The sequence below is a fragment of the Cavia porcellus genome, unplaced genomic scaffold (assembly GCF_034190915.1).
Source record: "Cavia porcellus strain 051 isolate PalLab524CR breed Dunkin Hartley unplaced genomic scaffold, mCavPor4.1 scaffold_6, whole genome shotgun sequence".
In the NCBI taxonomy this organism is placed as follows: domain Eukaryota; kingdom Metazoa; phylum Chordata; class Mammalia; order Rodentia; family Caviidae; genus Cavia; species Cavia porcellus.
Window position 1 is genome coordinate 57657517 of NW_026947489.1, and position 25240 is coordinate 57682756.

Below are 25240 nucleotides of genomic sequence, written 5' to 3' on the forward strand. Positions count from 1 at the left end.
AATGCCCACCAACTGATGAATGGCTAAAGAAGATGGGATTTTTTAATATAATGGAGTACCATTCTGCCATAAAGAGGGATAAGCTTGAGACATTTCTAGCTAAATGGATGCACCTTGAGATCATGCTCTTAAGTAAAATAAGTCAGACACACATGTGTAAATATTTCATTGCTTCTCTGAGAAACCAAAAGTATAAATAAGGATGAAAATATATAACAGATATTGTGGAATAGGAAGAAAATGTTCAGATGGGACACGGAACTAGGGATGGGTGAAGAGGAAAGGAAGGAAGGGAGAAAAAATGATGATAAAAGAAGAAAAATGGAAACAAAGCTTTTGTAAACAAGGAGAGGAAGAGGGGTGAAAAGAGGGTGGACGAATGGGAAAAAAAACCAAGTTACATCATGTACAGGTACAAATTCCCTGTAATGAATGTGATCATTATGTATACCTAAAATGTACCAATAAACCTAATTAATTTTTTAAAAATTGGGGACCACTTCACACCAGAAAAACAGAGCAGGTGTTCCAGTGGGCTGAGCAGTGGAAGTTGGGTTTATAGATAGAAAATGCCTATTTTAAAAAAGCAGAAACAAAGACAAAAAAATGTAGCTTGGTTTTAAAGTTACTTTTCTTATAAGACAGAGCAACAGTAGCTGACTGGTTAGCCTCAGGTTACTTTTTTGTGAGGTTAATTAAGTATTATACCCAGAGTCCTTCGTTAGCGTTTCAGTTGGAATTGGCCTATTTTTAAAACTTGCCTGTTACTGTATTGAAGGAAAGCATTCATCAATAAATAAATTTCTTCCATCTCTCCCAGCCTAAAAGAAACTTGCCTTCTACCTTCTTGATTTCCTAGAAAGCCAGATAACTTATTTTCAGTGTGGCCACACGGAACTTCAGCACAAGTGATTCCGTTTTGATTTTTAGTTTGTTCTTCGGGGACCTATTGAAAGAATCTAATTCAAAACAATGGTCTCTCATAATTTAATCTAACAATGGTTTAAGACTTTGGGAACTTACTATCTTATTATTTTTGGAGGCCAAAGTGGATGAAGGGGTCAGGGAGTCCAGGCTTCCCAGGACTCAGAGCAGAATTTTCCTTGCTGCTTCGGTTGCTGGTGCCGCTCTTGGCATTCGTGACTCGTGGACACTGTCCCCTGAGCTCCGTCTCCATCATCACATGGTGCTCCCCTTATGTGTCTCCACTCACACTGGAACACAAGAGACAGCCAGTCTAAGGTCCTGCTAACAATCCTCAAAATGCTTGGCCTGTGCTATCATTTGGATCTGGAAGAGTCCTCCAAAGCCAAAGCCCACGTACTCAGGGCTTGCTCTTCAACTTGACACCACTGGAGCACAGAGGAAACTTTTGGGGTGTGGCTTGGTGGGAGGTCTCAGGTCATGGTGGAACTGTGGACACTGGTCTCTTCCTCTTCCTGCCTGGTTGTCAGAAGGTGAGCAGCTTCCTCAGGCACCACGGGCCTGACCACAGTGCACCCAGCCATTGTGAACCGAAACCTCCAAAACTTTGAGCCAAAATAAAGCTTTTCTCTTTGTGTGTTGATTGCCTCAAACATTTTGTCCTAGCAACAGAAATTCACTGAACACTGGATGGTTTGCAATAACTGGCAATTTTTACACTTGCTTTAACTTCCGTCACCCATGTCTGTCTGGCTTTCTGCCCTTTGTTGTGAGCATTGTTCCTTTCCCTCAGGACACTCAGGACCAAAAGATGGGTTTCCTGGCTCTAAGTTCAAACTTTGATCTATCTTAACAAGAGGATCCCTTCCCCTATTTGTGTGTTTTCCTTTTTCTTCTCAGTTTAAGAATATAACTCTGGCAGCTTTATTTCCCTTTGTGATGGTTTAGTTAGAATCAAATAAGATGAAACTTCCCTACTGATTTGGCACAAAACATGCTGCTTCAGCCTCCTGATTTCCTTTTAGCCACAGGAAAGTCCCAGGCTTTTCCTGCAAGTGTTAAAACAGATCCCCCTCAACCTCCAATCATACTGCAGTTTCCCAATCCCATTTGGGACTTGCAGACAGGGCAGAACAACTCCCAGAGGACAGACGTGAACAATGCTGTCGTCCCTCCAGGAATTCACAGGTTGGTAGGCAAGACAGACCAGAAAATTCCAGTTAGCTTTGCAGTAAATTGGCAACAATTACTCAAGCCGCAGTAGTGTACATGGTGACAAGCCTTTGCCAGCCAGGGTTTCCCCAAGAGACTTGTGGGTTTTATTACATAGCCCTCCTCCAGATTGCTCACCAGTTCCCCACTGGTGGATTTTCTAAGAATTGCAGCAGACCGTAAGACCTCTAAATACTTCATCGCCCTACCCACCAGGCGACAGTAGAAGACACAATAGTGATCATGCGATTTGGCAGATAATCACTGAGGATTTTGCTGAAAAGAGAGGAGTAGTACTCCTAGGGGGTAGTGGGGATGGGGTGACGTGAGTAGGGTTGGAAAAGTGGGTATAGCTAGTGTGTTATAGTGTATGCACGAAATCGCAGCCAGTTGAAAAGAAGGGCTTGTCTTAGTTACTTTTCTTGTTGGTGAGACCAAATACCCAACACACACAAGTGAAGGGAGGAAAAGTTTATTTGGCTTACAGTTTATAGAGGTTTTGGTCCATAATTGGCTGGCTCCAACCCAGGACAGCAGAGGGATATCACAGAGGAAAAACTGTCCATGGAGAGCAGAGTGCAACAGAACAAGCAGAGGAAGACCACAGCCCTTTGGATCCCTTATATTTTACCCAGGGTCCTCAGGGTGGGTACGACTCACATACTTAACCCTAGTGCCCTTGAGCCTGCAACATGAATCAGTCCCCGTGTCACACAATCTAGATCCAGCCACCTCTGAAAAAGCCCCACCTATGATCACATGCAGCTCTGGGGGAACCTCTAGTCACAGCCATAACAGGGTTCACTGGTGAATCTTCCTCTCTTTCTATTCTTATGGACAACCTTGACCCACAGTGGACAGGACTTCTCAGGAGCAATGGATCAGTCGTGCTTGGTAACAGCACCTGAGGACATATGACCAATATGACCACATTTCCTGTGTCTCATTCACCCTGCCCCTCACTCGCTCTTTGGGATTATTCTCCCTGGTTAAAGAACAGCACAGCAGCTTCTGCTTCTGCCTCTCCTTTCTGGGAAGCCAAAATCCAACTGTTTGTGGCAGGGATAGTCCTAGGAGGCAGACCCTCAGGATGGGGTTTGGGAGCTGGATTACTTACAGACCGCAATGGTGAAGTGGGGAGAGCTATCCCCGGCGTCATGATCACTATGGCTCTCACCCTTGTCAGTGAAATGCTAGACAAACAGGATGTGGTGCCTCGGCCAATGCCTTGGCTGTCGTACTACTGATGTGAGAGCAACAAAAAGAACCGTGGTGTGTGTGGCTTCTCCCCCTCAGGCCCCCAGTTTTTAATGAGGGTGAAATAGATGTAACATAAAATTTACCTTCGTAACTATTCGTAGGTGTAAAGTTCAATAAATGTATTCCCAGTGTTTTATAACCTTGGTACCCTCCATTCCCTAGTACTCTTCATTACGTGACACTGAAACTCTGAACTGTCAAACAGTAACATCCCAGTCTTCTTCCTCCAGGCCCTGGTGGTGCCATTCAGCTTTCTGTTGCTATGGTTTTGACTGCTCTAGGGAATCTCTGAATAGGTGAAATCATCAAGCAGTGTGTCTTTCTGTGACCTTAGTATTTCACTTATGTCCTCAAGGTTCACCTGTGCCATAGCCTTGTCAGAATCTCTTTGTTTTCTAGAAATGAATAATATTCCATTGTACGTGTATGCCACTTCTGTTTACCCACTTGCTGTGCCTCTCCATAGACACTGGGCTGTTTCCACCTTTTAGCAATTGTGTCTAATTTTGCTGGGAACGTGGTATACCAATATCACTTCAAGAATATACATTCAATATATTTTTCATGAAGTTCTGGGTAGAGTTAGGAATTGCTCAGTTATATGGTAACTCTGTGTTTCATTTCTCAAGAAACACTGCTTTCCATAGCAGCTTTACCATGTAACATTACTGTTGCAGGCAGCTGAGTTAGTTAAAATATTATAGGCAGTGAGACAGGGCTGGGTCCTCAATGGAGTCAGTATAGACACCTGGCAACTGCAGGGGAAACAGACACCTTCTGCTGTGGACTAGGTCTCAAGACAAAGAAGCAAGCAAATGCATCTACATCTACATCCTAAGAACTGATATTCTAATTGGTACCCTCTCACCCTGGAGTCACCATCCCATCCCCCTAGGGGAAAGGTCACAGCTCCTAGAATGTCTGCTCATACTTGACTCCCGTCCCCATTTGTCCCTAATGTAATCAATTTTACCTGGACTATTGATCTTATTGGCTAACTGTAGTTATGTACCACCTTATGCCCATCTGCTTTGTGAGTTCCTAGTCTTCCCCCACCTTGCACCCATAGTTTCACTCTATAAAAGTCCCTGGAAAGGACAGAGTCCTGGGCAACCTGCTCGGGCCCCCTTCTGTGTCTCTTCAAACAGAAACTTTCTTTCTCTCAATAAATATATTCTACTCTTCACCTCCATTGTTGCTAAAATTCATTCTTCGATTTTAGAGAACACGAGCTCATACTGAACATAGTAGGTCTGGGGTTTCATTTCCTATATCATTCCCACAAGGGCACAAGTGTTTCGATTTCTCCATATTTCTCCCATGATTTGTGATATTGAACGTCTTCCCATGTGCTCATCAGCCAGGTGCCTATTTTCTTTAGAGACGTATTTGTTTAAATCCTTGTGTGTTTGCCTATTTTTAAAATCAGGATACTTAGGATTTTTTAATTGCTGTTATCATTGTGGGACTTGTTTTTGTACTCTGGACCTTAACCCTTTATTAGACACAAACTTGCAATCATTTTCTGCTAGGGGCCACAGATGATAAGCTGAGTCTAGGGGAAGTCCAAGCAGTCCTGGTCCTGCCCTTTGAATCAGATCGGATAGTTTCCCTGCTTTCTTCTGGTCACAGCTGAAGCCCGGATACTGTGATTTTCCAGGGCAAGATTACATCAGCTGAAGACATCCTGGTTCCTTGAGGACCGAGCAGTAATAGGAAAAGAGTTTCACCTTGGGGAAAGGACATACTCCCTGGTCACCGGCCATCTCTCCCCATGTCCCAATTAACATAAGACCCTCATTAGCATAAGACCGCCTCCGCCTCCCTGATCCCACAATCCTCTCACCATTTCCCTCCATCAATAAGTGTCCGGGTTCTGGCTGCCTCGGGGCCTTTTGATCCCGTGAACAACCGTTCACCCGGTTCCCCACTGCACCTCCGTTTTGTTTCTTGCTCTTCCTTTTTGCTGTGCCCCAAACACCTGGCAGGAGACTGGAGCCCACTGCCGGGGTCTCCAGTTTTCACCAATTCTACTGTGCCTTACTGTTGATGGTGCCTTTTGAGGAGCAGGGGGGTTTTATTTTTATTTTTGTTTTTTGAGACAGATTATGTTGTTCAAGCTGGTCTTGAACCCACCATATAACCCAGGGTGGCCCCAGAGTTCTGAATTTTGATGTGGTCTAATTTATATATTTTTCCTTTTGTTATCTGTGGTTTTGACGTCATATTCAAGGATCATTGGAAATCTAGTGTCAAATCTTTCCTCTTATGTTTCCTTCTAAGTGTTTTAGTTTTAGCTCTTACATTTAAGATCTTTGATCCATTTAAAATTTATTTTTGTGTATGGCATAAAATATGAATTATCACTTCTTTCTTCTGTATGTGGGACAACAGCTTTTCTGGCACCACTGTTGAAAAGACCACCCTTTCCCCATTGAATAACTTTGATATCTTAATCAAAAGTCAACTGAACATATATTCTGAAATTCACGTCTGGGCTTTATTTTCTTTCTGTCTAGTTTTACGACAGTACCACATTGGTTTTGGGGATTTGTTTTGGTTTCCGTTGCTCTGATCTCAGGAAGTGACCCTTCATCTTTGTTCTTCTTTTTCGAGACTATTTCAGTGGAGTTGGTGATGCAATGGTTGTGGGCCTGCCCCCACTTCAGAATTAGAGTTGAAATCCTAATCCTAAGGCTATGGTATTACGAGATGGAGCCTTTAGAAGGTGATCAGGTCAGAGGGGCTTTGCCATTACAAGGGTGCCCTTTATGCCACGTGAGGACACAGTGAGAAGCTGCCAACAGTGAAGGATAAAGTGGGCCCTGATTGGACCTTGAGTCTGCAGCCACCTTTGTCTCGAATTCCTAGTTTCCAGAGCTGGGACAGAGTAAGTTTTTATTTTTGTAAGGTAACTAGTCTATGGTATTTTGTTATAGGAACCTAAGTGGACTAACACAGGGGCCTCTTGAGACTCCATTTAGGAATGATCACTTCTATTTCTACAAAAAAAGTGCTATTAGGAGTTTGATAGGGATTACATTCAGTCTTCAGATTGCTTTGAGTAGTGGTTAATATTATTGTTATGTTAATATTACATCTTCTGGCACATATATGCGGGATATTTTTCTATTTAGTCTGATCTTAATTACTTTCAGCAATGTTCCTTAGTTTTCAGTGTATAAGTATTTCACCCCTTTGGTTAGGTTTATTCCTAAAAGTTTTATTCTTTTTATGTTATGAGTGGAATTGCTAATTCTTAACTTCTTTTTTTTCAGACTGGTGTTTGTTTGGTAGCATTCAGAAAATTGATTTTTGTGTGATTTTATATTCTGGAACTTTATTGAATTTTTAAAAAGAGATTTTAAAAGGCAGATTGTGTTGAAAGCTAGCCATGGACTCTACTTGAAGGATACCAGAGTTGCAGAGGAAACAGTGGACAGTCTCAATGAATGTCCTGGGGTTTGGGTGGTTCAAACTGAGAAGTGTTAATATTTGGGGTCTTCTGGTCCCTCTAAAATAGAAGCATCTCCTCTTCTTCACCAAATGTGAGCAGCATCTCACCAAAGGCCACCATGAAAATATGCTAAAAGAAGGCAGACAAGAATATCACATTCCGTATGATTTCATCTACACGAAATGTCTAGAACAGGAGAATCCAGAGAGGCAGGACACAGACAGGGAGTTCCAGGAAGTGACCGCTGGTTTTTACTGTGTTTCTTTTTGCATTGATAAAAAGGTTCTGAAATTAGATAGTAGCAATGATTACACAATTTTGGGGGGATACTAAAACCTACTTTACCGTAAACTTCACAAGGGTGAATTCTGTGGTATGTGAAAGAGCTCTCAGTAAAAAAGTATACAAAATGCTACTGTCCTGGCCTCGGTGCACTTCTCTCCGAAAGATTTTATTTTGTGACAACGGAATCATTGCTTTTGACACTTGTAAAACTCCCATGTCTCTGTGTTGGGCATGTGTCTCTAATTCAGTCTTTTTCACTACAGCTGTCCATTCTTTGTTGTGGTAATTTATTCATTCTTCTAAGCTATTGGTGGATATTTTGATTGTGTTTTGGCTGGGGATTATCATAAATAAAAACTCACTTTTTTTTTTTTTTTTTTGGCAGTGCTGAGATTGAACACAAGGCCTTGCACATGCTAAGCAAGTTCTCTACCACCGAGTGGCACCCTCAGCCCCAAACTCACTTTTTTAATATTAATGTTGAGTTAATATTACCATTAAAGGGCCAAGGAACACCTTCCCATCCAGGCTGCGGAAAGAAGGTTCAAGAGTCTTGCACAGAGCTCATTATCACCCATCTTGCCTCCCCTGGGAAAGGCATGCTCCCGCCCTCAGTCTGGAAGCCCATGTCTGGTCCAGGTAAATCGCTGAGTCTGCTCCGCAGAGGGAAAATAAATCAGTTCAGAGCTGCAGAGGAGAAAATTTCAGAAGCCTTTGACTAAACTCACACACTAACATCTATTTTTTTTTTTTACTAACATCTAAATGCTGATTAACAGAGAATAATTAAGTCAGTTTAAATTTCTTGTGGGCTCAGAAAGGTTGCTTTTCTTAAGTTTACTGCACCACAGCTAAACAGTACTCTACTCTATCTGGGAAGGGGGTTACCCTGCCTTCTGACCTTAATTGCTACAAGGCTTGTCTACTTCCTCAGTGGAGGAGTAAAAATTTTGGGGTGTTCTGGAAGGCCCCTTTGAACTTGGAGACCACTGGATTCTGGCTGGGGCTTACAAGAGAGGGGCCCCAGCGGGCTGGGGACACCCTGTATGATGTCACCAGGCTTTGTGAGGCATCTGCAGAGAGAGCAGACGGGCACAGTCCAGCACCACAGAATCTGCCATCCAGATAAACATTGTGACTCCCAGTTCATCCACTCGGACTCCACCTAACTCTGTCTACACCTCTGCCTGGCAAATACAGGACCCAGCTTCCTCAGTGGTAGGTGGAGGGGCCCAGTGTGCCAGGAAGCCATTTCACTTAGAGTCAGTGGGAGCTGTGTGACACGTGGCTGAACTGTGAATGGGGTCCTAACTCGGGGGATTAGGATGAAGAGGTTCTTGATTTCAGGGCTGGGAATACAGCTCAGTGGCATAAGCGTCTGCCTGGAAAGCACAGCAGCCTGAGTTTGATTTCTGGTACCAAAAAAGAACAAAAGTGTTTCTTGGTTTCTCAAGAGGGAGTGACCTCAGCTTTTGGGGCTGACTGGGCCCTGGAATGGTTTTGTTCTTTAAAAAAACAGTCTGGTTTTCATTATATGAGTCATTAGGGGGAAAAGCCTTTAGGGTTGTGGAGGGTGGTAGATCTTGAATGGAGAGAAGTATTAAGATTGTCCCAGGAAGGCAAAGAGTTAAAAAATATTGATTATTGCCAGGCATGGTGGTATATGCCTGTAATCCCAGCACTCGGGAGGCTGAGGCAAGAGGATTACTGGGAATCTGTGGCCAGCCTGAGCTACATAGTGAGTTCAAGGCCAGCCTGCACTGTATAGTGAAACTCTATCTCACAAAAAACAAATTAAAAAATACTGATTATTAACGGATAGGCCTTGAGAACATAATGTTGAGTGAAATAAAGCAGACATACAACCTTAAATATTGCATGGTTTCTCTTTTGTAAGAAATCCAAAGTCTGAATAAAAAGCAAAATAACAGATAATAGGAAGTAAGAGGTAAGTGGAGAGGAGCTAAAGAGATGGAGGAAGGGACGAGAAGGGGAGGAAAGAGGATTAATAAATGAATTAAGATGTGTTATATACAAGCATCCACTCCACACAAGAAATACAAACATTATGTACGGCAAACAGTGACTTAAAAAAAATTTTTTTTTTTTTTTGTCTTTTTGAGGCAGGGTCTCACCATGCAGTTCAGGCGGCCTTGAGCTCACTTTGTAGCCCAGGCTGGTCTCGAATTTGCAACAACTCTCCTTCCTCAGCCTCATGAGTGCTGTAATTACAGAAGTGTGCCACCATGCCAGGCTAGCAATTTTTTAAAATACTGATTATTTACAGAAAAACTACTCACGTCATTCTCTAAAACAGGTCATACTATCCTGACCTTAAAGTTTCACGTTTTAAAACAAACTCAGCAACAGTAAATCCAGATTTATGCTTTAACCCATGTGCCTGCGTGTGCGTGCGTGTGTGTGGACTGCTGATGATGTTTAACTGCCTTTTCTTTTTGCAGGAGTCCCCCAGGTGCTTTGCACTCAAATGTTTTATTTGCTGTATACACAAATCTCTATCAAAGCATGATTTACATACACATCAGTGCTGCATTCTTGTAGGCTGTGAGGTCAGCATGTTCTAGTGAAGTAAATAACACGATTTTCTGCTGAGCATACAGAGTCAAAAAGCCACCCACAGCCCTGTTACCCCTCTCTCTAGGTATCAGGGGTTTTCTGTGTTTTGTGGGCGTATGAGAGCCGGGTTAGGAGGTGAGGTTTGCATTCCAGAGAACTAGCAAGCTCTACTTTAAGATAATGTGATACAGGCACTGTAAGAATTAACTAGTAAAACAATAAAATGGGTTATTTGTACATTTACTCTAAAAAGAGTGTTCCCCAAGTTTACTGAATATGTTAGAATTCTTTGAAAGAATATACATTAATTTTTATGTAATAATCTTGACATATAACTACAGATATATACTTAACATATTAGATATGATTGCTTCTCTTTAAGTTTTTTTTTAAACTGGTTTCTATTTGTTTTGGGGTTTTAGAGAAAGTTAACACAGAAGGCTTTCAAAATTTAGACATTTGGTAGGAATATATGGTGGCAATATAAGTTAAAACAACATCATTTACTTGTTTGTTCATTTGTTTGTCTGGAGGTAGAGGTGCTGGGGAGCAAACCCAGGGCTTACCTCCAGCTACACAAACTCACCAAGCTATATATTCCCAGCCCTTGGCTATTTTAATCCGTCATTTTCCCAATTTAGAAATTATCTTCCTCTCCTATACATTTGATATTTTTTATGTGAAGAGTCAAATATTTCTCTTGTAAAGTGTTTCCCTCTCAGTCAAGGAGCTGTCACTGTGCTTCTGGGATCTTTATCAGGTGTTCAACTGTGTGTCCTGGGAGGACCCTCCCCTCCCTCTGCCTAAGCACGTCAGGGTGGGTCCCCCAATCGCTGGCAAAGGCTGAGTCTGCAGGTCTGGGGGATGTGCATTTTGTCTGCCAGGAAATGACCCAAGTTGTTGATCTGGTGACTGGAAGGGTCTTTTGTGGGGTTCCAAGGCCAAGGTCCTTTGCGGGTGCTTTGATGGAGCTGTTCTGGGTCCTAGGGGCTGGACAGCAGTCCAGGTGCCCCCTAAAGCTCAGGAGTGTGTGCAGGCTTGTTCCCCTGGGTAAGCTCAAGGTCAGAAGCATAGAAACCAAGTGCCGTTCTGGAAACAGACGAAAGGACCGCACTAAAATGTTCAAATCAGACTTTTGAAGATCTATGCTGACTCTCCAAAATACACCGGACAATCTGAGGGCTAAGCTAAGATGTTTTCATGTTATTTCCTCAAGCTATGCAGTCGGGAATAGGGACCGAGGTCTTTAAACAACACTATATGTTTTATATTGTTTTCTCTGGTTAATAAATTATTTTATACATGTCAATTTTGAGAGCTTTGTTAATAGTAAAAAGATACACTTTAGGTATGTGATAAGGACTGGTATCAAAATGATCTCTTTCAGACACTTAGAACTGAATTTAAGGCAAACAAATGATTACAAATCATGGAAATATCTAATATTGCTTCTCTTAACTCATTCTGATTTAGGAAATTGAAAAACGGACCTTTGAAAAAGCTAGATTTGCCATGCGATATAACATGATTCAGTATTTATTCTATGGGTCTTCCATATTTGGCATTGGGACAGTTCTGTTCTGTCTGTATTTTCACCTTGAACATATGAGCAGCCCATACAAGAAGACTCAGGAGCCCGCATCGGCATGGTCCCATGCATATCAGCAAGCTCCCCAGGCCCCAGAGAAAATAAGGAAGCAGCGCAGAATACTGGACTGGGCTGAGGAAAAAACACAAATAGAGCAGAAGCCAAAGTCTCCCTTAAGTGAGTATTTTCATTTTCTTTGCTACCCATTCTTAGCAGGGAAATACATATAAACGTGATATTTGGAAAAATAAGGGCATATTCGTTTTAATTTGTAAATCATGAAATGCTATGTATACATATAGATATTTATACACAGAAAATTGTAAAACAAGTGTGTATGCACCTAAATTTAACTTTTTTTCTTTTTCTTTTTTTTTTGAGACAGTCTCACCCCATGGGCCAGGGTAGCCTTGAACTCACTATGTAGCCCAGGCCGGCCTTAAACTCATGGAGATCCTCCTGCTTCAGGCTCCTAAGTGCTGGGATCACAGATGTGCACTTAACACGGCTTTCATATTTTCCCTAGGTAGCTTTCTGTTTTTCAGAGAAATCAAATTTAACAGATACAGATCGCCCCTGCAAACTCACAGGCAAGCTGCTGCCTGCACGGATGGGTGTATACCTTCTCCACATCTCTGCACAAAGTATCTGATGTTACATATTTTCTGCATTCTGCATCCTTGGAACTTGTTTTTTCTACTCATTATGTTTGTAAGACCTTTTCTCCCATGTTAAGACACGAAGACCTAGTTTAACAAAATAAGTCCAAGAGAAAGAAAAAGATAAAGAGAGTAATAAAGAGCAAAAATTAGACACCAGATCTAGTTCTGCAGATCCCTGCTCTGCCCCAAGCTCAGTGTGAACCGGAGTGGCCCCCCAGAAGCTGTGTCCACCCTTGCCTTGGACCACACTCCAAATCTGCTGTGAGTCTCTTGCCACGCAGAAGCAGAGAAAAAGGAAAACAAAAATACAAACAAAACTAAACAAAAAGTCAAGGAGGACCCCCAGGGAGAATGCTGTGTGGGGCATGAGCCATCCTACTTCTCTGCTGAGTGGCACAGTGCTGGACTGGTGAGACCTGGCCGGCCACAGAGGCCTCCTGTGAGTTTCGAGCTCTGGCTCCCACTTATGGTCTGACCCCAGCCCAGGGCTGTCAGAGGGATGTCTCTGCATGTCAGTGGCTGGTCGAGGAGTCAAAGGATTAGTATCACTGTCTCTACCCTGGAAACATGTTTAATAGACTTGAGTATCATTTATTTATAAGTATTTTTAAGGATGCTTAAAAACACAAGCTAAAAAAAGAAAATTGGCCCTCAAGGTTAGCAGTCAACACACACACAGATATACACAAGAGAAATTCTTCCCTTTCTCACCTTCAAGAGGTAAATGCTTGTGTTTACCAACTTCTCCATACATACCATTTGCTTTATATTGTACTAATATTTCTAACTAAACACACATCGATCTGCCTCAATTGTTAGTGGTAGAGAATGACTATATCAGATTTTATGCAGCCATTCCCATATTGGTGAGTAATTAGCTTGATCCTGCTATCTTACAATTCAAATTGATGCAGTGAACTTCCTTGATAAAACATGGTAAAGGCCGGGCATGGTGGCACACTACTGTAATCCCAGCACTTGGGAGGCTGAGGCAGGAGAATCATTTGCAAGTTCGAGACCAGCCTTGGCCACAAAGTAAGCCCAAGGCCAGCCTGAACTGCCTAGCGAGACCCTGTCTCAAAGAGACAAAAAATAAAATAAAAGTAAATGCCCCTGTGGAATGCCACCCAATTGAAAGAACCTGTAGAAACACGACAGTGTGTCTTCATCTACCTCATTCACCAGGTCACCTCATTCCCTGTGCAACTTGTGGCTCTTCCCCAAAGTCAAAATGACCATGGGTGGTGAGTTTTGAATCAGCTCAGGATGCTGAGGCAGGCGTGACAGTGCAGCTAAATACCTGGGAAGGGGGACTCTCAGCGTTGCTTCCAAAAGTGACAAGAATGATGGGACGCACTGTGCTCCAAGTGAGGGGGAGGACTTGGAGGGGATCAGCGGCCATGTGCCTGCTGCTGCCTCAACCTTCTGAGTGCTCGCAGGCATGCACCACCGTGCCCAGCTACAATTTTAAATTTTGATTACGCTTGTCTTACCACATTCTTTTGTATAATTCATTTTTAAATTTTATTCAGGAGCTTTTGCTTACTCCAAGTTGACAAAAATCTCGCTCTATTTTCTTACAGAAATTTAAAAATGTTTGACTTTATGCTAGAATCATGATCCATTTTGAGTTAACTTTGTAATAATATGAGGCTTCGGTGATACGGTTCATTTCTGTCTGGTGGGAATCCGGTTGATCCAGCACAACTGACTGAAACCCTTTCCCCACTATAGCTTATATCTAGATGTCGCCCCAGAGTTTCATGTGCTCATAGGTGAGGCTTTTGTGAGAGACGGATCTTGGGGATGTGGTACTGGATTAGTGCACTGACTAAAGATTTAACATAGATCTGGTTGTGGATGATGCGTTTACGAAAAGGGAAGACTCCCCCTGGGTGTACAGGCTCTAACCAACAGGTCTGAAGCCTGGATGGCATAAGAAGTGAAGGAGAATGGAAGCCTTGCTGCTCCCTGCCTGCCATGCCACGGCCAGCTTCTCCTCTGCCATGCTGCCCTGCCGTGGGGCCAGCAGACTGTCAGCTAAAAGCTCTACAGACGGAGAGCTAAAATAAACCTTTCCAGGCCGAGGATACAGCTCCATGGCACAGCGTATCCCTGGCTAGCAAGAGATCATGAGTTAGATCTCCAGTACCAAAAAATAAAAAATTAAAAAAGGAATCATAAAATAAACCTTTCCTCCTTTAACTTGTGGGCGTGGGATATTTTGCCCCAACAAAGAGGGAGTAAGAGAGAAGCCCTTTTCTTTGACCACTTTGCCATCACGTGACCACTTTTGTGTAGCTCCGAATTCTACACTGGCTCCTTTTAAAAAATGTTTTGGTTATTAGACCTTTTGCTTATCTATATACTTCTAGAAACAAATTTTGTTTTCTATGCTAAAGAGCCTACTGGTATTTTGAATGGAATTGCATTGAATCTATAGATCAATTTGGATCTATAATGTGATACCGTAATATTGCAGCCTATATGTTTTGATGTGTTGAATTTTCATTTTCATTTAGTTTTCTGTATTTTTATATTTCCTTTGAGAGTTTCTCTGAGTTACTTCAAAGTGTCTTTTTTAATTTCCAAGTGTTTGGATAATTTCCTTTTTTTGGGTACTGGGAATTGAACTCACGACCTTGCTCTTGTCAGGCAGGCATTTATGCTGCTGAGCTAAATCCCCGGCCCAGTATTTGGATGATTTTCTGTGTCTTTCTGTTGCTGATATCCAGTTTAATGTTATTATGGTCAGAAAATGTACTGCATGATTCAATTCCTTTACATTTTTTTTTAATCGGTACCAGGGATTGAACTCACAACCACGCACTTGCAAGGCAGGCACTTATGCCCCGAGCTAAATCCCCAGTCACCCGATTCTTTTACATTTTTGAGGTTTACTTTATAATCCAGGATATGGGTTGTCTGTTTCTTCTTTCAGCTTTTAGTGGCCTCTGCCTCTTGTATTTTGGGTTCTGTTATTTGGTTTATTTGTATATAGGACCCCTGGGCCTCATGGTGGGTCGACCTCTCATCAGTATGTAATGTCTGGGCTGGGCGTGGTGGTGGATGCCTGTAACCCCAGCACTCGGAAGATGGAGGCGGGAGGATCACTGTGAGTTTGAGGCCAGCCTGGGCTCCATAAGGACTTCAGGGCCAGCCTGGACTGCGTAGCGAGATATCTCAAAATTTATATAAAGAAAAGTATGTAAGATTGGACTCTGTCACTACTAATTTTATTTGTGCTGGAGTCTGTTTTATCTGATTTTAGTATAGCGACTCCCACTTTTTTGATTTGTGGTTTTGTGGTATATCTTTTCCTATCCTTTTTCTTTCAGTCTAACTAGATTGCATTGAACTGAGTTTCCTGCAGGTTATATATCACTGGATTACATTTTTAATCCACCCTGCCAGTCTAAGTCTTTCATTAGTAGTTAGGTCATTTTCATTTAATATTACTGTTTACCATATTAGGGTTAAGTTGAACATTTTTATCATTTGTTTCTTCTGCTTTTCATTTTTCTGGGATTTTTCCTTCCTGTGACTACTTGAAAATATTTCAGAGTTCCATTGGTTGACTTAGTGTTTTCTGTATGTCATTTTGCACAGTTTTGTTAGTGCTTGCAGTCGGTATCACATTGTACATACAGAATGTACAGGTCTTCTTGTGCTGCTGTTTTGTTGCTTCAAGGAAAGTGTAAGAAGTTCCTCTGCCTTCCTCATGTTACAAGGTAGTTTTGGGGTTTTCCTCTACATATTGTGGCATCATACCAGACAGTCTTAATATTTGCTTCAGCCATCAGATAGTATTAGAAATGTTATGAGAAGTATATTCTATTTATTCCTGGTTTTGCCCATTTTGATGTTTTCTCTTTTCTAAAGTTCCAAGTCTTTTTATCTTGTCTCCTTTTTGTTTAGAGAATCACTTCTCTTCCCTCCCCCCCCCATACAGGTAGTTGAAAACAGGGCCTTTGCACTGACATACATCCCCCTCCATTTTTATTTTTTATTTAAGAACAGGGTCTTGCTAAATTGCTAACTTGCCTAGGGTGGGCTCCAACCTGTGATCCATCCTCCTGCCTCAGCTTCCCAGAATGATGAGATTATACTTTCATCATTTTTTAAGGGTGGGTTTTCCAGTAACAAATACTACTTTTCCTTTATCTGAGAGTTTTATTATGTTCCTGTACTTCCTGGAGGATATTTTTGCTGCCTATGGAATTTGCTGTGGACTGCTCCTTTCTTTCAGTGCTTGGAATCATCTCTCTGCCTGTAACTTTCAGAAGTTTAATCATAATGCATGTTAGCGGGGCATGGTGGCCTACCCCTGTAACCTAGCACTCAGGAGGCTGAGGAGGAGGATTGCTGCAAGTTCAAGACCAACCTGGGCTACCAAGTGAGCTCAAGTTCAGCCTGAACTGCATAGCGAGACCCTGTCTTAAAAAGAAAAAAAATTATCATGCATGTTGACATGGATTTCTCTGACTTCCTCTTTGAAGGTTTGCTTGGCCTCTCAAATCCATAGCTTTCCATCCTTCACCACATTCAGGGAGCTTTTGACCATGATTCCTCAGAGTACTTACAGCCCTGCTCTGTCCTCTCCCCGGGCCCATCTCACAAATTCAGCTCCCACATTGTCCTGAAGTTCCCTAAAACTCTCTTCACTTTTTTCCAGTTTATTTTGTCTTTCAGGGAGTAATTCCTATTGATCTGCCCTCCCACTCACTGATTCTATTATTTATCACCACTATGCTGTGATATGACGCATCCAGTGTCAGCTTCCTTTTCAGTAAAGAAGGCCCTCTTGAGATGCAGCCCAAGGACCTGGGGAGTGTGTGTGTGTGGCTTCCTGCTGGGTCCACTCAGTCTACCCCTGTGTAACTTGCCTTGCTTAGGATGGGCAGAGTGGAAGAAGTACAGGTCCCCCCTCCCCCCCGGGGCCCAGGCTCATTGGTTCAACCTGCCAGTGACACTGCTGGGGATGCAGGGCAGCCCCTGCCTCCACCAGGCAAAGCTGCGGAGGACCAGTTCCCAGCTCAGCCTGTCAGCTCTACCAGGAGGTAACTGGGGATGGGAGTGGGTCCTGCTCATCCTCCAGACCTCGCAGGGCCAGAGAGAGGAGAGTTGCTTCCTTGGGGCAGAGTGGCAAGCAGCCCAGGTGCTGAGGCTCTCACCAAGCCCGCCTTGTCTAGCTCCTGGATGAGGGAGGATCCCAGAGACTTTCTGTTATTGCCTGCAAGTGGATCTAGCTGGAGGCTTCTGCTGCGCCCTTCCCGAGATTCATGGGTGGTTACACAGAGGGTCCTTGAGCAGTGGCTTCCTTCTTCACCTTTCATCTGTTTTGCTGGGCACAGGACTTTTTAGTTGTACAAGACAAGAATTGGGAGGAATGGGGCTACCAAGATCCTCCTTTATTTATAGCGCATAAAGTGCTATATCTATTTTGCAAAAATACTCCTTAGGCATTGAGGGAAAAATGTCTAGAAGACAAAGTACAGTATATGTTCACCAAGGAAGTAACTCATTATAATTCATTATACTATTTGAATTCTTTTTCTCTAATTCAGAGTTGTTCTTAAATTATCTTATTACTTTCTTTTTTTTTTTTTTTTTTTTTTGAGACAAGGTCCTGCTATGCAGTTCAGGCCGGCCTTGGGCTCACTTTGTAGCCCAGACTGGTCTCGAATTTGTAATGATCCTCCTGCCTCACCTCCCGAGTGTAATTTCTTACAGGCATGCACTGCCACACCCAGCTTCCCGTTATTGTTTATCTGTGACAGTTCCTGTTGATATTTATTCCTTTTGCTTCAGCATATTTGATGCCATAACTACTAAATCTCCACTGTGATTTCACCTATTAGTATAAAATAACTTCCCACATCTTCCAGGGAATTGCACACTTCTTGAAATGATACTCTGACTCCTGTATTCTTTGGACATTCTTTTAATTATGTTGATTCCTTTTGTTTCTTTTGTGATTGTTTTGTTTTCCCCTCCTAGAGGTTTTATCTTTGGATGGGGAATTTTCGCTAAAATTGCTGTGATCCGATTGTTCTCTGTTAGAGCAGTTTATTTCCCAATGAGAGTGAGGAGGTAGTTTTCAGCACTGATTCTCCCACATTCCCTAAATCTTTCTGTTCTGACAACTTGCACTGTAGTTGACAATCAGACTAACACTGAGGACTCTGACTGACTTCCTCCCACAAGACCTAGTGATTTAAACGTGCTTTGGCTTGTGTAAATACCTTGTGATCCCACCTTTAACCTCATCCGGGGTGGATTCATTTCCAAGCAAATGACTGGACTTTTCACAAAAAGGAGAAACCTCATGACGGAATTTTCCCGCTGCCTGGCCTCTCTGCGACAATGGTCAGCCTTTATTCACGAAACTCTTGTTACCTTTTCCTGCAGATCAGAATATTAATTATTCAGACCCGGAGCTTTTCAACGGATATTTAGAGTATGGATTTAATGTCATTGTCAGTAGAAGTCTGGGCCACGACAGAGAGGTGCCGGACACCCGGGATAAAAGGTGTGTTCCTACCGCATCCAAACCAAAACAGCTACAGAGCCAATTTAACATCAGCACGTTAAAAGTCTTACACGTAAGACAATCTTTGGGATTTGAAGTCAGTAATACTGAGGTCCTATTTCTTCCTTAGATTTTTTTGTTGTTGTTGTCTTTTTCCTTTTTATCGGTACCAGGGATCGAACTCACGACCGCCTGCTTGCAAGGCAGGTGCTTATGCCACTGAGCTAAATCCCCAGCCCCCTGAGGTCCTATTTCAAGATAGGACCTATTTCAAGATATAGGTCCTATTTCAAGATAAGAGTGGGTGACAGAGAGCAAGCACATCTCTATCTGCAGTGTCTTAGATGGGTCTTGTTAATCAACAAATGGGGTTCCAGCCCATGGGAGGGGTCATCCCACTAGAAAATGATGCAGACAGCTACCTATTTTTTTTCTTCCAACTGCTGCAAATTTTTACTCTCATCATGTCTTCAGTCCACCACAATTGACAATCAGGTAGTTTCTGTCCTAACAGAAAGACTGAGGGAATGGTAGGAGAATCAGAGCTGAAAGCCTCCTCCCCACATTTCATTAGGGGGAATAAAAACACAGAAACAGAGGAGATCCCATCACAGCAATCCGAACAATGAACAAAGAGGGGCAGATTCCCTGTGCAGTGAAACTGCTGCTTCATTTTCATTGTTCCTTCAATCATTTCTATTCATAACTTTTTAAAAGTTGTGGCAAATGCATAATGTACAATTTACTATTATAGCCATGGGAGGAGGGCTCTCAGGATCTGAACTCAGGTCCTTGTGCTTGCCAGACTTGTGCTGTGCCACTGAGCTATATCCCCTTCCCATTATAGCCATTTTTAAAGATACAATGTAGTGGTATCAGCACATTCACACTGGTGTGCAAACATCACTCCATCCATCTCCAGAATTTTCCATCACCCCAAACTGAAACTCTGAACTCAACAAACAACTCCCATCTGCCATTTCCTCTTTTCCTGTACCTTTGCAACCACCACGCTCCTTTCTGTGTTAAGAATTGGGCTGCTCCAGGGACCCTGGATAAGTAAAATCATACCCGATTTATCACTTTCCTGACTGATTTGTTTCACAAGTGACATCTTGCAGTATTTGCGTTTCTGTCCCTGGATTATTGTCACTTCAGGTGAGATCCTCCAAGGTCTATCCATGTGATCAATGACCGAACGTCTTTCTTTAAAGGCTTAACACCCTTTCACTGTGTGTGGCACCGCATTTTCGTCAGTCTTCTATCGATGGGTGGCCCTCAGGCTGATGGTGAGCCCTGACTGTTGTGAACAATGCTCTGAAGCCCGGGGAAGTACAAGCAGCCTCCAGCCTACTGCTCCGGCACCCTTGGGTGCACACCCCCCAGTGGAGCGAGCACCCGGGTCCATGGCGGGTGGTGTTCTTTCCCATCAGCAGCGTGTAAAGTTCCCCTTTCCCCCATTCTTACCTACACTCGCTAGCTTTCACTTTTTGACAACCATTTGCACACGTGTGGGGTGGCCCTTGAAACACATCACGGAAGGGATCACTGAATTTTTTAAAAATCTGGAGATTTGTTTTCTCCCTACTGCATATAGATGTTAACCCTTTATGAGATGCATTATCTGCAATGTTTTCCCTCATTCTGCGGGTGGTTGCTCCCTTCTGCTGGTTGTTCCTTTTGCTGCGCAGGTGATTTTTAGTTTGATGCAGCCTCGTGAGTTTATTTTTTGTTTTTGTGGCTGTGTCTTTGCAGTCGTATCCAAAAAAATCATTGCCTAGACCAAGGTCATGGCTTTTTCCCATTATGTGCTCTCTGATGGCTTTAGAGTTTCAGGTTTTAGGTTTACAACTTTGATGCATTTGGAGTCCCTTTTTGTGTGCAGTATGAGACAGGCATCTTATTTCATTCCGTGTGTGTGGGTAGTCAGTTTCCCAGGTGCCACTTAGGAATAGATTGCTGTTTCTCCACAGTGTGCTCTTGGTGTCCTTCTTGAAAATCAGCCCAGTACTACTAGCACAGTACTTGTTTCTGGCTTCTCTATTCTGTTCCATTGGTCTGTGTGTCTGTTTTCTTTCTTTCTTCCTTTCTTTCTTTCTTTCTTTCTTTATTTCTTTCTTTCTTTCTTTCTTTCTTTCTTTCTGCATGGGTCTCGCCATGCAGTTCAGGCCGGCCTTGAGTTCACTTTGTGGTCCAGGCTGGTTTCGAACTCACAACAACCCCCCTGCCTCAGCCTCCCAAGTGCTAGAATGATAGGCATGTACCACCACGCCTGGCTACTATTTGTCTATTTTTTTTGCCAGTAATAAATTTAACGCAAACCTTCAGTGTGTATAAGTTTAGTGATTTGTTTTAAGCACTGAAGCTAACCTATAATTTGCATTTAGGCTATAAAGTAGGACTAAATGATCAAAATAGAGTGCAGGAAAGAACAATTAAGAAGGAAGAAACAATTTCAAAAGTATTAGAAAAACATGGAAGTTAATATTCCCATTTTGCACAATCATAAGTTTTAGATTTTTAGGTGACCTTTTATTATTGTATTGTCAAAATCATCAGTTGAAGGACAGGGTGAAGATAAGGCAAGATATGTGAACAAAAGCCTGAACATGCAAGCCTTTTAGATAATTCCTTTTTTTCCTCCTTTATTGTGGCAGTTGCCGTCACAGACATTACCCACTTCACTTACCGACGGCCAGCGTTATCATTTGCTTCCATAATGAAGAATTTAATGCCTTACTTCGGACGGTGTCCAGCGTTGTCTATCTCACGCCACCTTATCTCCTTGAAGAAATCATTTTGGTGGATGACATGAGCAAGTTTGGTAAGTGGACGTTGACTGTCTGCCCCTTGGGAAGCAGCCCTTGCCTAGTGGGTGGGGCACTATTTCCACAGGTTGTTCCTGGTGGGTGCGCATGGGAGACACAGAGGACCTGGTCCCTCTCCTGATGGGGCTCCCACAAGGTCAGTTAGGAATCTCGGCTTGGTGTTTAGATAGGGCTTTGGAAGAAATGAAGCATACATGGAAGATGGAAGGATGATTTGAAGTTATCCAGCTGCAGAGGATGGAAAGGTGTTTTAGACAGAGGAAGCACCACCTTGTAAAGGCTTGGAGACCAGAGAAGGCACTGGGTGTAGTTTATGCACAAGTGTAGAGCTGGTAGGGTGAGAGGGGCATAAAGCCAGCGATAATAAAAGGAAACTACTCAAGAAGGGGATTATTTGGATTTATCTCATGAATATGCAGAATTGTTGAGGAAATGACGTGATCCAGGTTTACTATACATAAAAGAACTCTATTGGATGAAGGAATATTAAGGTGCTTATTCCTCTAAGCTTATTGGTTTAAAAGAATTGTGATATAAGCACAAAATCTAGTGAAGCATCTTAGAATCTAAAATTAGTTGTCTGTTTTACAACTGAATGTGAGCCTTAAGCCAGCCAGGGGTGCCAGAGCAATGCTATAGTCTTTGATGGTGGTGAGCTGGAAGAGGAAAGAGCAGAAGAAGACATCCCACAAGCTCAACCTGTAGAGAGTGATGCTAGGTTGCTCCAGAGTGTGACTCAGTTAAGGTCACTTTATTTGGAATTTTTTATGTTGTGAGTGTGTCCTCTCACATATTCGCTTCACTGCCGTGGGCATCAACATCGTAGAAGGACACAGGACTCTGTATTTCCAGACTTGTACATGAAAAGACTGTGGAAAATTGTCCTGATGCCTCCGCTGCTTGTACAACTGTGTTTGGCAAGAAGCCACAGTAAAAAAAAAATAAAATAAATAAATAAATAAATAAAAAAAAAGAAGCCACAGTAAAGCCACATATGGGCTCAGCTCCTAGTGCAAGGGTCCCCCCAGGGGATGCAGCTCCAAGAAGGACCGTAAGCCCCCTCTGCCAGTCTCGTAGACTCTCACTACGAGTTGGAGACATGCTTGGTGTCTTAGCTTGACAGCTCTTAAACATCATACACTGGCGGTGGCTTGAACAACAAACATCTACTCCTCACAGTTCTAAAAGTGGGAAGTCTAAGACCAAGTGCCCATAACGTCATGTTCCTCTTTCTGGTTGTAGACAGATGTCTTTTTTGCTGTGTCCTTACATGGCAGAGAGAAATCAGAGAGCTATTTAGTCTCTTCCTTTGAGGGCACTGATCCTGTTTGTACGGGCCCCACCCTCATAACTGACCCCTCCTGAAGTCCCTATCTTCAAATACTGTTCTGAGGATTAAATTTTGACAAATGTATTTGGAGAAAATCACAAATTTTCATTCCCTATCCTTTGTACCTGCTTATACACTCATTGTGCATTTTGGTCCTTTGCATAAGAGATTAGTGGGGTCACTGAGTGTAGTGCAGAACCAACACCTACTTCTGCTTCCCTGGCCCTTGGCCTTGGCCCATACAGAACCTCAAATGCAGACACAGGCTGCTGTGTTCTGATGGGCTCAGGGTGGACACCTGCTTTAGTTCTCAATGACTTCATTGTGAATCACAGGACACTTTTGGACCAAAGCCTGTTGTACATGAGTTCTTCTTCCAGGGGACTCCCTCTGCTTAGGGTAGCAGGGGACAGAGGCCTGGGGACCTGCTTCCACTAAGTTACACAAATGACATTGTATCACCTGCCATCGTCCACCTTTCCTATCATCCTGGCCCCCTTGATCACCAGCTAGCAGTGTGAGGATGTCTGAAATCTCTAGCAAACCCCCACTTTGGGTCAGCCACAAGTGCCACCCACCCTGGCTTCATCTGCTCCAAGGTCCGGTTCCCAGAGTGCCCTCTCTGACCGACAGAGAGGTCTGCAGGCAGCTGTGCCTCAGCAGCCTGCACCCTTCCCTGCAGGCCCTGGCACTTAAAGGAAAAGGATCCTGGCTTTGGCCACAAGGAGCTGTGATGTCCTTGTCGGAATCAGGTCCTTACCTGCGCTTTCTGCTCCTCACTTCTGGGACTCAGGATTTAGAACTCTGGGAAACCTGTATCCATCTCCCCTCACCTCAGTCTCCAAATACTGAGTGACTCTAGGGTGCCAGATTCCCTAGAGGACTGCCAGGAGCATGGTGAGCAACCCTTCTCACAGACAAGGAATTTAGGGCTCAAGTAGTCTGATAACTATCCTAAGAATCACTACAAAGTTAAAAGCATTGTGATTATCGTGCAGTTTGTGTGATTAGTAGCAAAATCAGATTGCACCAAAGCACTCTCGCTCATACTTTTTCCTATGAAAATTTTAATAGCAATTTTTAAAAAGACATTTCTCTAACAACTTAGAAACTTAAAGTTAGAACTTCTGTGGAATGGCCTGGTTTTTAGGAATCGATGAGGATGATAAATTATTTTCTGCATTGCAGTTTATAAATTATCAAGTATTGGTTGTTTTTTTCCAGATGATTTGAAATCAAAGCTCAATTATTATCTGGAAAGCTTTCGAGACAAGGTTCAATTGGTAAGAAACAAAAAGAGAGAGGGGCTGATTCGAGCACGGATGATCGGAGCATGGTACGCCTCAGGTATGGACATTGCTGGGGATGTGACCACCTAGCTGGCCTTGGACGTGCTCATCCTCCTAGGGTCCTTCCCATGGCTGCGGGCTTCAGCCTTTAGTCTCACAGTGCTTCTAAACATGCCTGTCTGCCATTTCAGATGGAAGGTTCTTTTGCACGGGTCATCATGTCTGCCCTGGCACAGGCAGAGTTCCCCAGACCCGAACACTGAGATGTGTTTTGGGTGCTGAAGACCCAGGAGAATGCTGGGACTAGGTGGAGGGGGAGCTTGGGCCCGGGATGGAATCAGTTCTGGCCCCATGCAAAGGCTTCCTCTCTGCACAGCAACACATGTTAACCGTGTCTGTCCCCTCCCTGGCTCTCCTCAGCCCTGTACAAACACACTGCATCTGTGCTCAAAAGTAAAATTAGTTTATGATTTTCTTTTTCTGGACTGTTTTCTTATACTTTGCCTTCTTCTTATCATAGAATAAACAATATGGTATTTTTGGTGGGTGCTTTTTTGTTTTGTTTTTTGTTTTTTACTAAAAAACTACATAAGATTGATGATCCATATTTGGAAATTACATAAAATTATTCGATAAATTGTCCAGGCACTGGGAATCTTTCTTGGTTTCCCCTTTAATTTAGATCACTTTAAAAAAAAAAAACTGAAATTAAAAGTTTTTAAACCTAAGGGAAAAAAATAAAAGAATTTTAAATATAATCTTTTGTTTTATCACTAACTTGATCATACTGTAGTTAAAATTTTTCTTTGTGTCTTAAAGCGAGACCCGTTTTCCAAAACATCTGTATTTCAAGAGAACAGATATTTTCTTGTGATTGTAGGTTTTGTGTACATTTAATTTTGTTATTTTAAAGACTTCGACCATGACTGCGGTCTTACCCATCCATCTCTCCTTGTACTTGTGCCTGTTACCCTCTATCTATTTACCTATCTACCTGTCTGGCTATCCTGTCCCCAACCACCCCAGTGATTGCTGGACGCTGCCTGAACCAGGCACCCCCAGATCAGGAGCTATGGAGTTCTGTTGTGTGGGCAGGTGATGTAACATTAATGTATTCATTAATTCACTCATTCAATCGAGGATTTATTTATCACCCTCCGTGTGTGGTCCATGTATATTTATCCTTTTAACTGCCTTTTTATCATCCCCAGGGGAAGCAATTTACATGGAATAAACTACCCACTGAAGGTTTGCACACAGTATTGACAGATGCATTTCTATTTGAAGTTGTTATCT

The 25240-nt window shown here is 42.8% G+C and overlaps 1 protein-coding gene across 4 annotated transcripts in view; it reads left to right on the forward strand.

The window, feature by feature from the left end:
• The first annotated feature begins 6085 nt into the window (after window positions 1–6085).
• The window catches only part of Galntl5 (polypeptide N-acetylgalactosaminyltransferase like 5), a 28553-nt gene continuing 9398 nt past the window's right edge, over window positions 6086–25240 (forward strand). The window contains exons 1-6 of one of the 4 annotated variants that reach the window (XM_063250776.1): window positions 6086–6286; window positions 7524–8356; window positions 11189–11480; window positions 18377–18497; window positions 21155–21321; window positions 23880–24002. In XM_063250776.1, the coding sequence (XP_063106846.1) occupies window positions 11228–11480; window positions 18377–18497; window positions 21155–21321; window positions 23880–24002 (664 nt within the window). In that variant the 5' untranslated portion in view covers window positions 6086–6286; window positions 7524–8356; window positions 11189–11227. Of the gene's footprint in view, window positions 6287–7523; window positions 11481–18376; window positions 18498–21154; window positions 21322–23879; window positions 24003–25240 lie in introns of all 4 variants that reach the window. The other 3 variants (XM_063250777.1, XM_063250778.1, XM_063250779.1) reach the window with 3 other exon arrangements.